A 16,999-nucleotide genomic window follows, 5' to 3' on the forward strand; every position below is an offset into this window, starting at 1 on the left:
AAAGACAATTGAAGAAGAATTGAATTGAAGATCAATGTTCAATTGGAATGTTGAAAAAAATTTGAATTGAATTTGAATTGAATTTGAATTGAATTGGGCGCTGGAAATAGAAATGGAAAAAGACTCTCTCGCACCCGAAGACTGATTCGGATGGAACACGAATAAACACAGGGTGCCTTTGGGAGAGCGAATGGCCACAGGGTGATGCCAACGGGGGGTGGCGGGAAACTTGAAAAGGCACTGGTTTCTCGCATAATGTAAACTCTATAAAGCTGTCCGATTCGGAATCGTGGGGAACCCAACGTTGAGTGTTTTTTTGAGTGTCGAGTTGTGCAGACCTACAAAAAGTCGCTGCCGGCGCGGTACTACGTCTGTTTCATATACGTTTGATTAACCGTCCAGACCGCCGATTCCGAATCTTAGCCAACTGGGCCATCATATTTATTGGCTGCATTCCGGCAAAAGAACAAGATCGAAGAGCTAATAGCCAATAAAATAAATGTGACGCGAAACTTGTGGCTTTTAGTGCGACGGCAAAGAATAGTGGTTCCTGTGGAGAACGTGTGCTCTTGTTTCTGGATCGTTTTTGTGTTCCTGATCTCGTTCTTGTTTTGTTCCAATTGGAAGAGTTCGATCGGCCCAAAAATATTCTTAATTAATCGGTGCTGTTCGACCGATTTTCGTCATCGTGTCTGTTGTCACAGCGAAAATTATTCAACGCAATCATCATCAGCAGCAGCAGAAGCAGCGACAGTGACCGAATTCGGTTCATAAAACATAAAAATTACCCTCCAACAGCAAACACACATGGATATATAAACCTATATATATATGTAGATATATATATATATTTTTTTAAAATTCGAAACAAGACGCGAAAGGCAAGGCAAACAAACAAGCAAAACAAAAGTCGATCTGTGTGTGTTGCCTTTGCCCGAAATTCTTGAATCAACGACGACTGTTTCTGTTACCTGAGTTCTCACCTGAGCTCTTACCTCGGCACCTCTGCACCCTTGCAGCCGGCAATAAGACCCTTAAAGATCCTTCGAGCAAAACAGAAACCAAAAAGGACATCATGGCAGTGCAGCGAGAAGCAGGCGTACAGGACTTTGTCCTTTTGGACCATGTCTCTATGGAGAAATTCATGGATAATTTAAGAAAAAGGTAAGAGAGGGGTCTCTAAATTAGTTAGAAACTATACGAATTAATCCCTTTATAGAAAAGAAAAATAAACCCATTTTTTGCCATGTGCATTTATTGATTTCACTGGTGGCCTTGTCCTCTGTTTTCTTTCCTGACGCAAGTCACTCCTTCCTCTTGGCAGAAAACCCACTTCCCCCCATGAGTTTCTGGTCTAGTTCAAGGTTCTTTCAAGCTAGCTTACAACCTGGGGGCGCCACACAGAAACTGGTTGCGGTTCTTGATTTTTCCGACTCGATTAAACTGGATTTGTTTATCGGCCTTTCAATTAAACCTGGGCAGTCGCCATCTCCGACTTTGTAGCCCCCCTTCTAGGTCTATTCCTCCTCGGTCTTAACCCCGATCCCCACCGGCGTCAACTTCTGGCGTTCTACTTGGCAGCACATTCAATGGACCCATTTGCATGCTCATTTAAAGTGTTAAACTCTTTTATTTTTTGTGTTGTGCGATGACTTTCGGTTTTTAATGCATTCATTAGCGGCTTTTTAATTCAATTTGAGAGGGAAAAGGAAAATTAGTGAAATAGTAGGGGAGGTTTCAAAGAAATTATATTTTACAATCAGAGATATGTGATTTTTAAGAGGGTTTCCACTAGCTACTATAGAATATTTTCTAAATATAAATATAAACCATTAAAAACCATATAAATATTTGCAATTATAGCATTAAATCCCAACCAACCACCTGTTCTATTGTCAATATTTGTGTGGCTACCATGGTGCGGTTCCAGGTGGTTACCGTCGCTTTAGTGCCCGCCAGGAGGGTCCATTATGTAAAGTTCCTTAACCCACCACGCACATCCAGCGATCCAGCACAACCCACTTGGCCCACTCGCCCGTATATCATTTCATTTCGTTTTCCCTGCCGGCGACGTGTGTCAACAACTTGTTGCATCCACTTCCCTTGGTGTGGGCAGTACTACCTCCCACGGGTCGGTGGCTTGCATGGCTCGCTAACTTTCATGTAAAAATGATCATTATCAGGAAGAGTTCTCGCCGCATTATTGTCGAGTCTGCATATTTATTCAACTGATTAGCAAAGGCTTACAAAATAGTTGTTTCGCTTGGACTTTTATGATAATGAGTTTGGCCAAATTCCGGGCAAAAAAAAAAAGGGTGGCTTTTCTCTAAAAATATTTATTTATTTTAGGAAATGATTCCAGCACTGATTCATCACCATATACCATTTTAATTGCTAACCGCACTGGGACGATACATCACAATTACGATATTTTGGTGATGATAAGTCGAGAAATAAAAGCTGTCAGTTCGAATAATTGTTGATTCAACTGGCCATAACAGAAGGGGGTTTTCGAAAGATCTGATACAAACTTGGATCAAATCCATACCCTTTGCTTGATTGCTTTATTATTCAACCAAAGAAAACGATAATTAAAAACAAATTACGGGCAAAGATGCATGTTAACCCAGTTAGCTTTGGCCACAAATCGGTAATCAAACGAAAAGTTGTAAATTACATAAATTGAACACGATTTTCATGTCTTGCATTATGGCATAATCATAACATAACTCGAATCAATTTGTTGTGCATTAATAAATATTTATCAGGAAACGCGGAAAAGCTGATTAAAGCCAGCCAACTCTGGAGGAAAACCCCAACGAATTGAGGGTCAAAAACGCGCCAAAAGCCCAAGAAAAGCAAAAACACGTAATTGGAAAATGCAAGAAAAAAAAAACGTGAAAAAAAATACATTTATTTCAGTGAAATAAACTCACTTTCGAATGATTGCGAATGGGGTAGCGACTACATTCCGTACCCGACTTGGGTTTAATATTATTTGTTGATTTGTGGCACTGACATCATTTTCTGATGCATTTTATTTAAAAATTTTTCCACCCTTACTATACGATATATTGCCAAATGGATTTGGCTATAGCTTTGGTCTATTGCTCTGACTCACTGTGTGTATCTTGCAGATACTCGAGTCAACAATAATAAAGCTGAAATACCATGGCGTAGCCAAAAACACGAACCGGTTGATGGCGTCAGTTTGGCCGAGACTCACCCACCAAATAGAAGAAGAGAAAAAAAAATTATGTTTGAAAGAAAACTTGTTTCGGATGCCCCCAAAAAATACTCGATCTCCAGACCCAAACAAGGAGATCGCTTTGTTTGCCCCAATCCAAGTTCAGAGGAGTCTTTTATGCCAGCTATTAAGTCAAGTGTCCTCGACGGGCGGGCCAAGAGCATCGTAAAATCACTGATGGATTGCCCTTTGACCCTTTCAAACACTGTCAGAAGTCTCCGACCTCTCACACATGCATCACACACTTCAGTAGCTCATTTCGTGTCTATTTAGCTGATAAGTGTAGTTTTCATTTTCGACTTTTGTTTACGCACTTATTTTGGCCTATATATCGGATGCCCCGATTGTTTACGACACTCGAGTTGATTTTCCACGAGCTGCCGTTGAACTTTTCCTTTCTTTCTAGAAGAAATGTAGACATATATATTTTATTTATTAGGTCTATGAATTTTATTATATAAAGATTTACTAAATGATGTGTTTGACAAAGAGGAAAGTATCTTTACAGAGGGTTTAAGATCTTTATAGGCTTTAGCTTTTTTTTATAAAATAAGATGAAACATCACATGATTCATTCGAGTGACGACATCCACTTTCAATGCTAACTACAAATTGCATTTCATTTTCATTTAAATGCCTCCCCACTTTGCTTATATTTTTATTGATTTTATTTTATTTACTTTTTGGCTCGGCCAAGGCTTAGATTTTAGTATTCCACTGATGACACCGAAATACACTGAACAAATTATTGTTTTGGTGCTAAAGTGCGCCCCCAAGTGGAGTGGCCCAACCCTCGAGAGATACTCATAAAACCAGAATTTATGGGCTCTATAAGGGCCTCAACTTATTTAATGACTGTCAAATATTTTGATGTCAACTCACTTGAGTAATTCTCCAAAATCAGCACTAGAAATACGGTCTTATCACCATTGATACAGCCTATTTATCAGTTAAGAAAAAAAACCCCATTTTTTCCGTCCATTTTTTTTAGAGCTCCAATAACTGGAAACCCGTCTATGGCGCTAGAAAACATTGAATTTTTATTTTGTTATTTATGTACTGAGGTCTGGGGTCCCGATAAGATTGCATACTTGGTCAAAAGAGCCAGAGGTTTTGTATGAAAAAGTCCCCATATATAGTATTGCTCGATAGCCATGGCCATTGGACATGGGTTATACTTATTGCCAAGGCGATAAGCGATTTGCCGGCGAACCTATTGGTTACGCAATTATTGTGGCGAAACCTTCCATTGGATTAGGTTACCAGAAGTATATACTGTATAATGCCGAATACTTTCCTTATATAGGAAATTTATTTATATACTTCTTAAAAACTTGATAGCCGTGTGATATTCAGTTTCCTTTGTTGGGCTGAGAATTATTAAAGAGCCCGCCGTCGAATATAAACACTTTCTTAAGAATGCTTTGGAAAAACTTCAAGATGGTGTCTTTGATTTCCGATTGCAATCAGAAATTGTCTGTTTATTTTTGGGGGGTGAGGAGGAGTTGTTGCACTCCCCCCGTTGCATTCCTTTGTTTTTTTAGTTCAAAGGGAGTCTTTCATCTGAATTGGAGTAAACAAACGACCCCTAGACATCACCCCTTTTTTTTCACCCACCTTCTGATAAGCCCCCTATCGAAGCAGTCAGTTGACCGGAGATAAGCACCTCTGATACCGGAACGGAAATAAGATAATTTACATAACAGTACCGCACCGCTTAGATTTGATTTGATTACCTTTCCAGGTTTTCTTGTGGTGTTTTTCCCCCCTTTTGCATGCTCTGATCTCTCGGTTAATGTGCAAATTCTGGGAAGAAAATCATAAAACATTGAACTGCAAGTGGATGGGAGGTAGTGCATCAGGCAGTGACCTGAGAACCCGTCTAGACGACGCCATTGTTCCTCCTAGCCAGCCCTGTTTGTTTACCCAGATGAGCCTAGGCAATGTTTGTCATTCGCAATGCAATAACTTTTACTGGAACAGATCAGTAGTTGGACCGGGGAGGTGCATCTTAAAGATGTGGCATCTGCAATTCGTTTACACAATTCTTTAGCGGCTTCGTGGCCAGACCAGCGACCCATTCGTTCTGCTCCTGTTAATTGATTTGCGTCTGACTTTTCTCAGCCGGTTGTAAATTGAAGTTAATTCGACGGCAGGCCCAACAAGTAATTGTATGGAAAAATCTACAGATGGTCAGCCAAGACTCGAAAGGAGATGACGTCGGTGCTGAGATAGAACAGCCTTTCCGGCCATGGTCTGGTGTGGTTCCCATAAATGCGAATATTGGCAGAAGTTCAAAAAATTTGCATGGGGACTTGACCTATCCGCACATGATTCTCACACTAGTGCCAGACTTGGCCATAATTCTTTAATGTTTTCCTTTCATGCTTGCGAAAAACAATTTCCATTTTAAGAATCTATTTAATGGAAAAACAGCCTTTCTTGGCGCTTCTCATATCATCCAGCTGGTAGGTTCCTCTTCGAAACCTATCCTTTTTATACGCTTCTCATCACATCAAGCTGGTTACTAAACCCGCCAATAAATACCCTAAACTCAATTAGATAAGAGACAAAACAAGCCCCCAATAAAAGCAAGTAAAAACATTGACCCACTAAGAGTCTACTTTATTGACCAATTTATGACGTCAGCTCAGACCAAACAATTTTCCGAAAGCCGTGAAAACTGCACTGTTAACTTATTGATTTTTTTGGTCTGTTTTGAAGTTCAATTCGAGGAATTTCGAATGATTCATTAATGGGAAGGAGGTGGCTTACGGCGTCGCAAATTATTAATGGCTGGATGCAAATGCACATTAGAATAGACAAGTGTGAGTCAGACATTATAACTTGTTAACACTCAAGCTAACAATTTGTTTGTTGATAAATGTCTTATTAAATAATAATACTATTGGATGCCATTGCCATGTGCTCAGTTTCAGGCAGATGACTCACCGAAATGTAATAATAAAACTAAGAGTGTGAAACAAAATGTGTAAACACACAAATTTATCTCACATATATATATGTAGGAACTTGAAACCAGACTGTCGATTTAGTTGTTTTGCGTTCTTATAAATGTATTTATATTTTTTTTGCAAACTTTTATCTCGAATTACGTCATTTAGGGGGGCCAGTGCATAAAGAAAGACTCTCGAAGTCAGCGACAACTGTCATAATGGCCAAGTTGAGTTTATGAAGTGCTGGAAAGAATGTGCGAAGCCAGCCACAAAAATTATAATTTATGGTGGAATTTTCAAAAGGGGAGACCCAAAGAACAGAAATCATAAGTAAGCAGTGTAGTACATAATTAATGTGGAATAATCTTTGAAAAGATTAAGCTCAGCTCACAAGAAATGTATAACGATAAGCGTAAGTTTAAAAGAATTCGTATTTTAAGGAATTTATAAAGTTTCTTTGAAATTTCATTTAATTTCTGACCTTAACAGCCAATCGATCAATGACCTCAATTCCCAAATCAATCGACAGTAACTGATTTTGAATACAATTGCAAATCAAAACAAAAGTCCAGCAGTTTCTAAAACTTGATGGGAGTATTGGGAAGCCCTCCTCCGCAAAAGGCAAGTGGAAAGTCACGCCGGGGCACTGACAAATTTTTGACTTTATGTCAATCATACGCCACGTGGGCGTTCTACTTGTACACACCCACAAAAAGAGACACACACTGACCCAGTCTCCCCAGGTCCCTCGCTGAAGACTTGGGAACTCTTCTCAGAGGGAAATCGTAGAAGTCACATAAATGGAATTTTTGTTGTTTGTTTCGGATTTAGTTTCATTAGTGTTTTCGCTAAGAGGCTTGCTGCTTGCCCTTTTCCCTACTGAGTGCAACTCAATATTAACGATGCCCCCAAAAGTTAACAAGCATGCTAAACGGTGTCTGGAGTTCAATAGTTCAGCGTTTTGTCGTTTGTCGCCTGTCACATTTCTGACCCAGATGTAAAAGTAACAGAAATGGCCAGCAGCACTATATGACTGACTGAAAATGAAACTGAAAGCAGAAAAGCCAGCCCAACAGACAGACAGACAGACCCCCCGTCTATAAATAAGCACTGAAAAGTTAAGTAAAAACATGTGTTGCCTTCTGCGAGGCCCCAGCAGCCAGCAGCCAAAACATAAATACAAACAAATGCGTGTATTAAGTGTATTGTTTTAATCGTTTACCTACCCCCACCCATTCCCCCTTAGTTTACTATTTGGCTTGGACTTAGTTTTCTGGCTTGACTCGGCTTTGTTTTAACAATTTCTCTGCTTCTTTGTCTGTTAATTTAGTGCTTCAGTTTTGGGTTTCTATGTTTTCTATTATTATGTTTTTTTGGGAAACACTGTTTCCAGGCTTTTGTAATACTTGTTGCACAGCCATAGGACTGGACTTTTGTGGTAATTTACTATTCGTAATGGTATAACTTTTACTTTTGGCCCAGTCTGGGCCATGTCGGTGTACTGACTAATTTCCATCTATCTTGACGTAATGCTTTTGTAGCTCAGTTGAAGCTACAAACGACTTAAAATTTTAAGTAATTTTTAAATACAAAGTAGCACAGAAAATACTATCTTAATCTTACAATTGGGCAAAATTCGGAAAACTGTTTTATTTTTTGCTTTGTTGTTCTTTTATGATGTAAAAATCACAGCTAAAATTTGATTACTTTTTGAAAAATTTTTGATATGCAGTCGGACTCCAGTGATTCACTTTGCGACTTCCTTGACTTGAAATATCTGTAAGTTTGATTCATTTTCATTACAAATTGGCTATTCCAGTGAATCAAAAAATTTTCTAAAAGATAAAGACTGAGAAGAGTAGTATTTTTTAATTTCCTGAAGCTTTAAAGTACTCTTGGAAATTACTTTTTTAAAATGTGTCGGAAGACTGTCCCGATTAGAGATTAAAGATAGGACTTTACTTGGTTTCTACAGAAATTTGATAATTAACTTTAAAACACTATCTTTTTTAGAGAATTAGATAATGCTCCTTAAAATAATCCCCTTTTCTTTTTTCGAATTCCTCCTGAGTCCGTTTCTAAGCAAAGTAATCTATCAGTTTCAAAGCCATCGAATAAATGTATCTATCGGATATGTTACTTTATCCCTTATTCAAAGTATATATTCCATTCCATATTATCTTATAACGTAAAATACCACTTAACTTTATACATAACTATATAACTATCTATATAGTAAGCCTTCCTTTCTTATTTCCAATCATTTAGTTCTCATTCTAATATCCCCTCTGTTTCTGTTGTTTGACCCACTTATCACTTGACCCAATCTTTTGGCGCCTTACAAAGTGCATAAAAAACAGATCCACACCCACACACATCATCGCAGTCAATCAAAATCGAACAAAAACGATCAAAAATCATCGATGGCAATCAATTTAATTAAACGGCACGCCCTGCAGTGAGGTTGTTGAAAAACTAATTTTCGTATTGAAACCGCAGGCGCCACAACGGGCGGTCCCTCCCCCATCTTCCACATGCCACCTTCCACCTGCCACCAGTCAGCCCACTTTCCACACCTCCAAACTCTACTCCGGAATGGGAGCATTTATTTTAGTTGATTCGGTCCCGTCGAAATCTGTTTCGTAATCCGCGGGGAAATGCATTTCCAAACACTGCATCAACTAATGATCATCCATCCATTTCTCTTCCACAGATTTCAGGTCGGATCCATCTACACATACATCGGTGAGGTGTGCGTCTCCATGAACCCGTACAGACAGATGAACATCTACGGCCCGGAGACGATCCGCAAGTACAAGGGCCGGGAGCTGTTTGAGAACGCGCCCCATGTCTTTGCTATCGCCGATGCCGCCTACAGGGTACTCAAGCAGCGCCAACAGGACACCTGCATCCTGATTTCAGGTGAATCGGGTGCCGGCAAGACCGAGGCTTCCAAGATCATCATGAAGTACATAGCCGCAGTGACGAATGCCCAGGGTCAAAATGAAATCGAACGGTAAGCTGCAAAGTCATAAATTAATATACACATAGGTTACTAGATTTTGGAAAGGGGATTCACAAAATCACAAAATTTAAAACGTATGTTATTTTATCTTCAATTTTCTTTGATTAATGTAAAGGGTAATGAAGAATCGATCTACAAATCGTTTAAGGTATCCCGCTTAGGAATCGGATCAAAATTGGCAAAGATATAGACTTCACTGTGGCTCATATTTCCATTTTCATGGATTTTCAATATTTTGAAGGGGACCCCCTAGAAAATTTGACAAAAAATCTGAAGAAATTTTAGTTGCCAGATTTTGATGCAGATTTATTCAGAATCGATCTACAAATCGTTTAAGGTATCCCGCTTAGGAATCGGATCAAAATTGGCAAAGATATAGACTTCACTGTGGCTCATAATGCCATTTTCATGGATTTTCAATATTTTGAAGGGGACCCCCTAGAAAATTTGACAAAAAATCTGAAAAAATTTTAGTTGCCAGATTTTGATGCAGATTTATTCAGAATCGATCTACAAATCGTTTAAGGTATCCCGCTTAGGAATCGGATAAAAACTGGCAAAGATATAGACTTCGGTGTGGCTCATAATGCCATTTTCATGGATTTTCAATATTTTGAAGGGGACCCCCTAGAAAATTTGACATAAAATCTGAAAAAATTTTAGTTGCCAGATTTTGATGCAGATTTATTCAGAATCGATCTACAAATCGTTTAAGGTATCCCGCTTAGGAATCGGATCAAAATTGGCAAAGATATAGACTTCACTGTGGCTCATATTGCCATTTTCATGGATTTTCAATATTTTGAAAGGAACTTCCAGAAAATTTGACAAAAAATGTGAAAAAATTGTAGTGGCCAGATTTTGATGCCGGTTTATTAAGAATCAATCTACAAATCGTTTAAGGTATCCCGCTTAGGAATCGGATCAAAATTGGCAAAGATATAGACTTCACTGTGGCTCATATTGCCATTTTCATGGATTTTCAATATTTTGAAGGGGACTCCCTAGAAAATTTGACAAAAAATCTGAAAAAAATGTAGTTGCCAGATTTTGACGCAGATTTATTCAGAATCGATCTACAAATCGTTTAAGGTATCCCGCTTAGGAATCGGATCAAAATTGGCAAAGATATAGACTTCAGTGTGGCTCATAATGCCATTTTCATAAATTTTCAATATTTTGAAGGGGACCCCCTAGAAAATTTGACAAAAAATCTGAAAAAATTTAGTTGCCAGATTTTGATGCAGATTTATTCAGAATCGATTTACAAATCGTTTAAGGTACCCCGCTTAGGAATCGGATTAAAATTGCCAAAGATTTAGGCTTCTCTGTGGCTTATATTGCCACTTTCATGGATTTTCAATATTTTGAAGGGGACTCCCTAGAAAATTGCTATATAGTTGCTAGTGGCTAGATTTTGTTGAATATTTATTCAAAGTCGATCTACCTCTATCGTTTAAGGTAAAGATATAGATATGATATATACGAATATTTTATATAGTATTAAAGATAGAATAAAAGGTATTTTCCTTTAAGAATGAATAGTTTGTATGACAACTTTTTCAATTGTGTTGCCTTTACATTAAACATATATGTAGACATATATATAGACCGCGAAAAAAAAAAAAAAAAAAAATGTATGTATAAACTTTAATTGTTGAAAAAGCCAGTTGGAATAATTTAAATGTAGCTTCGTCTAATGGCCCTTTAACATGCAAAATTAGATTAAAACGCTTGTCTTACTGAAAGCCAGACAATGTAACCAAAACACTCTAGCTAACTGGATCAGCAATCCACCTGATTGCATAATAAATAGGTTTATCAATTTGGCATGAAAAGGTTGCTGGAAGGCTTTCAGGCGTTATGACAATTATGTGAACCAGGCACTGGGAACCGAAACTCAATCTATAGGCGAGTACCCGCAGGGAAAATAGTCCGGAGAAAAGTCACTTGAATTCGCCATTGTTTGGCATGCAAATGCAAAAACGGAATTTACATTGAGGGAGTCTGGCTGCAAGGTGCCTTCTAATTAGGCAAAACGAAGGCCGCCAATGTATTCCCCCGATGCGGAATAATCGCTCACATGGTCGTCACAAGACCTCTGACCCCCCAATGACATCATTGCCAGAGAATGGCTTAAGTTACCGAATTAATAGTCCCACTAATTGCCAACCCCCCGACAACCACTTTGCGGAATAGACTTTTATCACTTGGGTGTAGTTTAAGGTGCTCCATAAAATGGTGCTCCGGCACAACCAAGCCCCAAACAATAGCGAACTAAATTGCCAATTTTTAGTGCCTCAAATAAAATTTAAAATGACATTTAGTATAGTTTGGAAGGGATTAGGGCTGAAGCCATTTTCTAAATTACTTTTCACAGCCAAGGCATTTAGGGATGAATTTATAAAGCTTAAATGCTTTTTTTTTGATTATGTCGATTAAGTTTTTATGTGTTGTTTATGGTCTGTTGGGGAGGGGAATATCCATTAATATTAAATGTAAATTATCTTTATATTACTGTAATCTTTCAGAGTCAAGAACGTTCTCATCCAGAGCAATGCAATCCTGGAGACATTCGGAAATGCCAAAACAAATCGCAACGACAACTCCAGTCGATTCGGCAAGTACATGGACATCGAGTTCGACTACAAGGCTGACCCGGTGGGTGGCATCATTACGAACTACCTCCTGGAGAAGTCGCGAGTGGTGCAGCAGCAGGCTGGCGAACGGAATTTCCACAGTTTCTATCAGGTGAGTCTGATGGGGGTGATGGGTGAGCAAATAAAACTATTCGTGTGTGGCCAAAGAAGGCCTTATACAATCATGTATGTTACGGTGCACGAATATTTACCCAAGTGAGTCAGCGTGACGCGTGCCAAGTGACGAAAGGTGGCCAAAAGTGGGTGGGATGGGAGCGGCCAGTGGGGCGTCAATTACTAGAGGGTGTCAGGTTGTTGCTTTTATTTTTGGGGAAGGGGGCTTTAGACATTTATTGTCGTTGCTCTTAGTGGGTGTGGTTTCTCCACTACTGGGTAAACATTTTGTAAATAGTTTAGATATTTGAGACAGTTTTATGAGTTTGGAAAAAATACATTCTAGGATTCTAAAGTATCTTTCTTAAAAAGAAATATTTGTAATACAAAATAACAAAGAAATAGACAAAAGCCAGTCATTTATTCAATTAAAACAATTCTACAATTAATTGAATTACTCGACTTTGAATCTTCAAAACTAATTTATTTCTTCCAGTTTAAATGGATGATATCACGATACTAAATGATAATATAGGCGTATCCAAGACTCATCCATTCAACCAGAAAAACAGATCGCGTCATTGTGGGCTGGCTTATTCATTATTCATCGCATAGATTCACCTTTTGTTCGCAATTCTATAGAGTGTTGGGGTGTTAATTGATCACTCTTTCGGCTAACCTAAAGTATTATATTTAATTTCGATTTCATTTAACACCTATATGATCTAAAAGCACTTAATCAAGTCGCGTTGAGATCAAATATTTGCCAGCCTTATATATTTATAACTCTGCTTAGGGGTTTTCCTGAAACGTGTATATTGTTTATTTTTAAATTGACTCAAAATAAATATTGTGCCATATTGTGGAATGTTTGAGTTTAGAACAGCCTACCACCTCGTCTGTATTTCTCATAAATTCTCCTTTTAGGCGAGTTATAATTTATGACTTCTTAGGGTACTTACTCCAGGGGTATTGAAAGAGTTTTCCAGGAATAAACAACACTCAATCTTACTCATACTCGAAAGTACCTGTTCTGCTGATAAGCATACTATGTAGATTTTTATTGATTGCCGGGTTTATTTTTCTTTCTGAAAAGATATGTATCAGTAAGTGTGCTGAAACTTAAAATAAACAAACAGATAAGTCCATCAAGTTATGACATCTTGTGTGCAATATTTGACTTGTAATATGGTGTCTGTTTGTAGATTCATAGATTCTATTTCCAAGTTCCAAATGAATAATTGAAACCGGAAGTTCAATTACACTTTAATAAGTCTGCTAATTGTCTGCTGTGCTAAATTCCTGTCACATTGATATGGTCATGAAGTACAGAACGAGAGAAAACTGAATTAATTTTGAAATAGTTGGAATATCTTAATTAAAACCCCCAACCCTTCGATCCATTTTTAGCTACTGCGTGGAGCCAGCGACAACGAACTGCGACAATATGAGTTGCAGAAGGAGACCGGCAAGTACCATTACCTTAACCAGGGCAGCATGGACATCCTGACGGGGAAGTCCGACTAGAGGGCCCCCTGCACCGCCTTCACGGCCCTGGGATGCTCCACGGACGAGGTGCAAACCATTTGGCGAACAGTGGCGGCCATTCTGCATCTGGGAAATGTAGAGTTTCAAAGTAAGTTTGTTGGTAATTAACATTAAAATTTACATATTAATACTCTCTCTCTTTATAGCCATTGAGGATGAGCTGGTGACCAGCAACAAGCAGCACTTGCAGTCCACTGCCAGGTTGCTCCAAGTCACAGAATCCGATCTTTCCACCGCCTTGACGAAACGCGTCATTGCCGCTGGAGGAAACGTCATGCAAAAGGATCACAATGCCACCCAGGCGGAGTACGGCAAGGATGCCCTGGCCAAGGCCATCTATGACCGCCTGTTCACCTGGATTATTTCCCGCATCAATCGGGCCATCCTCTTCCGAGGCAGCAAGACCCAGGCCAGGTTCAACTCTGTCATCGGAGTCCTGGACATCTACGGTTTCGAGATCTTTGACTCCAACAGCTTTGAGCAGTTTTGCATTAACTACTGCAATGAGAAATTGCAGCAATTGTTTATTGGTAAGTTTTATTTAAATTATAAATTATAAGTAATTAAAATTGTAAATTTCTTATAGAACTGGTGCTGAAGCAGGAGCAGGAGGAGTACCAACGTGAAGGCATTGAGTGGACCAACATCGACTACTTCAACAACAAGGTAGGTTTTAATCATAGAATATATCATAATTTTATTCAAAAATATTAAATTAAACTTCCATTTAAGATTATTTGCGATCTGGTGGAGCAACCCCACAAGGGCATCATCGCCATTATGGATGAGGCCTGCCTGAGTGTGGGCAAGGTCACCGATGACACCCTCCTGGGCGCCATGGACAAGAACCTGAGCAAGCATCCCCACTACACCAGTCGCCAGTTGAAGCCCACCGACAAGGAGCTGAAGCATCGCGAGGACTTCCGCATCACTCACTACGCCGGCGATGTCATCTACAACATCAACGGTTTCATTGAAAAGAACAAGGATACGCTGTACCAGGACTTCAAGCGCCTGCTACACAACTCCAAGGACGCCAACCTGAGTGAAATGTGGCCCGAGGGAGCCCAGGACATCAAGAAGACCACAAAGAGGCCACTGACCGCCGGTACCTTGTTCCAGCGGTCCATGGCCGATCTGGTTGTGACGCTGCTGAAGAAGGAGCCCTTCTATGTGCGGTGCATTAAGCCCAACGACATCAAGAGCTCGACGGTGTTCGACGAGGAGCGTGTGGAGCACCAGGTCCGCTACTTGGGTCTTCTGGAGAATGTGCGAGTGCGTCGCGCGGGATTCGTGCATCGCCAGCGCTACGACAAATTCCTGCTGCGCTACAAAATGATCTCGCAGTACACGTGGCCCAACTTCCGGGCCGGCAGCGATCGCGACGGTGTCCGGGTGCTGATCGAGGAGAAGAAATTTGCGCAGGACGTCAAGTATGGACACACCAAGATCTTCATCCGCTCCCCACGCACTCTGTTCGCCTTGGAGCAGCAGCGCAATGACATGATCCCACAGATCGTCACCCTGCTGCAGAAACGGGTAAGGGGCTGGATCGCTCGCAAGAACTACAAGAAGATGAAGGCGGCCATGACCATTATGCGGGCCTACAAGACCTACAAGCTACGCAGCTACGTCCAGGAGCTGGCCAACCGCTTCCGCAACGCCAAGCAGATGCGCGACTACGGCAAGAGCATCCAGTGGCCGCAGCCTCCACTGGCTGGCAGGAAGGCCGAGGCAAAGTTGCATCGCATGTTCGACTTCTGGCGAGCCTACATGATCCTGAAGAAGTATCCGCGCAGCGAGTGGCCCCAACTAAGACTCCAGATCGTTGCCGCCACCGCCCTGGCTGGACGTCGCCCGCATTGGGGCCAGCAGAGGCGCTGGCTGGGCGACTACCTGGCCAACTCGCATGACAACAGCGGCTACGATGCCTACACCGCCAATGTGCGCAACATGAAGAACCAAGCGGCCGGAAACCCCAATGCCGAGTCCTTCCGCCAGGTCCTCTTCTCCGGATTCGTGAAAAAATTCAACCACTATAACAAGCAGGCTGATCGTGCCTTCATCGTCACGGACTCCACCATATACAAGCTTGAAGGCATAAAGAAGAAGTTCAAAAACATGGATCGTACTATTGCAATCCGAGAGGTAGGTCCTTAAAGAAGATATAATATTTTTACTAATGCCTCTACCTTTCCCTCTCAGTTGACTGCGATAAGTATTACTCCTGGACGGGATCAACTGATTGTCTTCCATTCGCCGAAAAACAAGGACTTGGTGTTTGCCCTCACGGGCGAGCACACGCCCCTGAAGGAGGACCGCATTGGAGAACTTGTGGGCATCGTCTGCAAGAAGTATCATGAGTAAGCATCTCCCATTATATTTCCAAGATTAGTCACTAACTATCGTATGCTTCCAGCCTAACCAACACCGAACTGCGAGTGAATGTCAGCAGCTCTATCGCCTGCCGGCTGGACGACAAGCCAAAGACCATTATCGTGGAGGCAGCGTCGAATGTGGAGATTCCCAGTTTCCGCCACAAGGACGGCAGCATCATCTTCGAGGTGCCGGCTTCGTATTGCATTTGAGATAGGGATTGCATTCCCGATTGTACTGTAAATTATGCGACCTATTCTTAAGATGCCACGTCATGATCATGATCGGCCTTGGCAGAATTTTTTATTATGTACGTCCTTTGATCCAACTTTGTGTATACCGTGCCTTTTGCTAATATCCCATTTTTCTATTAGTAATAGTAGTTAGTTTTATATGTTCTGTGTGTGTGTATGTGTCTTAGGGAGAAAAAGTGATTGTAATTTTGTACATTTTTCTATAATATGTATGCATTATGCATTAAGGCGATATTTATTACCATCCATGTGAAAAGAACGACCTCCGCCGGTTGACCTGGCAGGCGGCAAAGAACGCAACAAAAAGTATTATATGTACTTTGTGCATTTGGTTCGACTATAATATGATTCACAGCACACGACGACAAACATTTTGTAGCAATTGTTTAATCGACGAAACAAGTTTGTACTTAAAAATCGAAGAAACCACAAACATACGTGTGCCATTTGCAATTAATATTATTTCTACAAAATATATGCAATAAAATCTATAACTTGGATTTTTCCATTTTCAAAACAAAGTAGTCTGGGTGTTTTTAAACTTTTGTTATGTCAAACGTGGCGTTGAAACAAACTCATTCTGTTAGATACTGTGCTCTGAACAGGATATACAATTTAGAATAATTTTTCGGAATAATAAGTCAGATAATCTAAAATACGGCTTCTGTAATTTAATAAACCTTCGTTATCATTTTCCAAAAAAATATACCAAGACCATGCCGGATTCGTTGAACCTCAGTTTGAACAACATGGATCCTGCTGATCCGTCCACTTTGTTCAAGCTAAACGGATATGACTGGAAGTGGAGGGCTCTCTTAATAAACATGTCCCTGATGGAT

General features: G+C 40.2%; 1 protein-coding gene across 1 annotated transcript; it reads left to right on the plus strand.

Annotated features, from left to right (window-relative positions):
• Nucleotides 1-290: 290 nt before the first annotated feature.
• Nucleotides 291-16,681, plus strand: Myo31DF (Unconventional myosin ID). Its single transcript, XM_017243604.3, is given in 9 exon segments — nucleotides 291-1,164; nucleotides 8,918-9,220; nucleotides 11,761-11,980; nucleotides 13,393-13,618; nucleotides 13,677-14,060; nucleotides 14,117-14,196; nucleotides 14,263-15,678; nucleotides 15,736-15,893; nucleotides 15,950-16,681. Coding segments are annotated over 9 exon segments (3,045 nt in total). The 5' UTR covers nucleotides 291-1,075; the 3' UTR covers nucleotides 16,119-16,681.
• The last annotated feature ends 318 nt before the right edge of the window (nucleotides 16,682-16,999 follow it).

Source organism: Drosophila bipectinata, chromosome 2L (genome assembly GCF_030179905.1).
Source record: "Drosophila bipectinata strain 14024-0381.07 chromosome 2L, DbipHiC1v2, whole genome shotgun sequence".
NCBI classification, from domain to species: Eukaryota; Metazoa; Arthropoda; class Insecta; order Diptera; family Drosophilidae; genus Drosophila; species Drosophila bipectinata.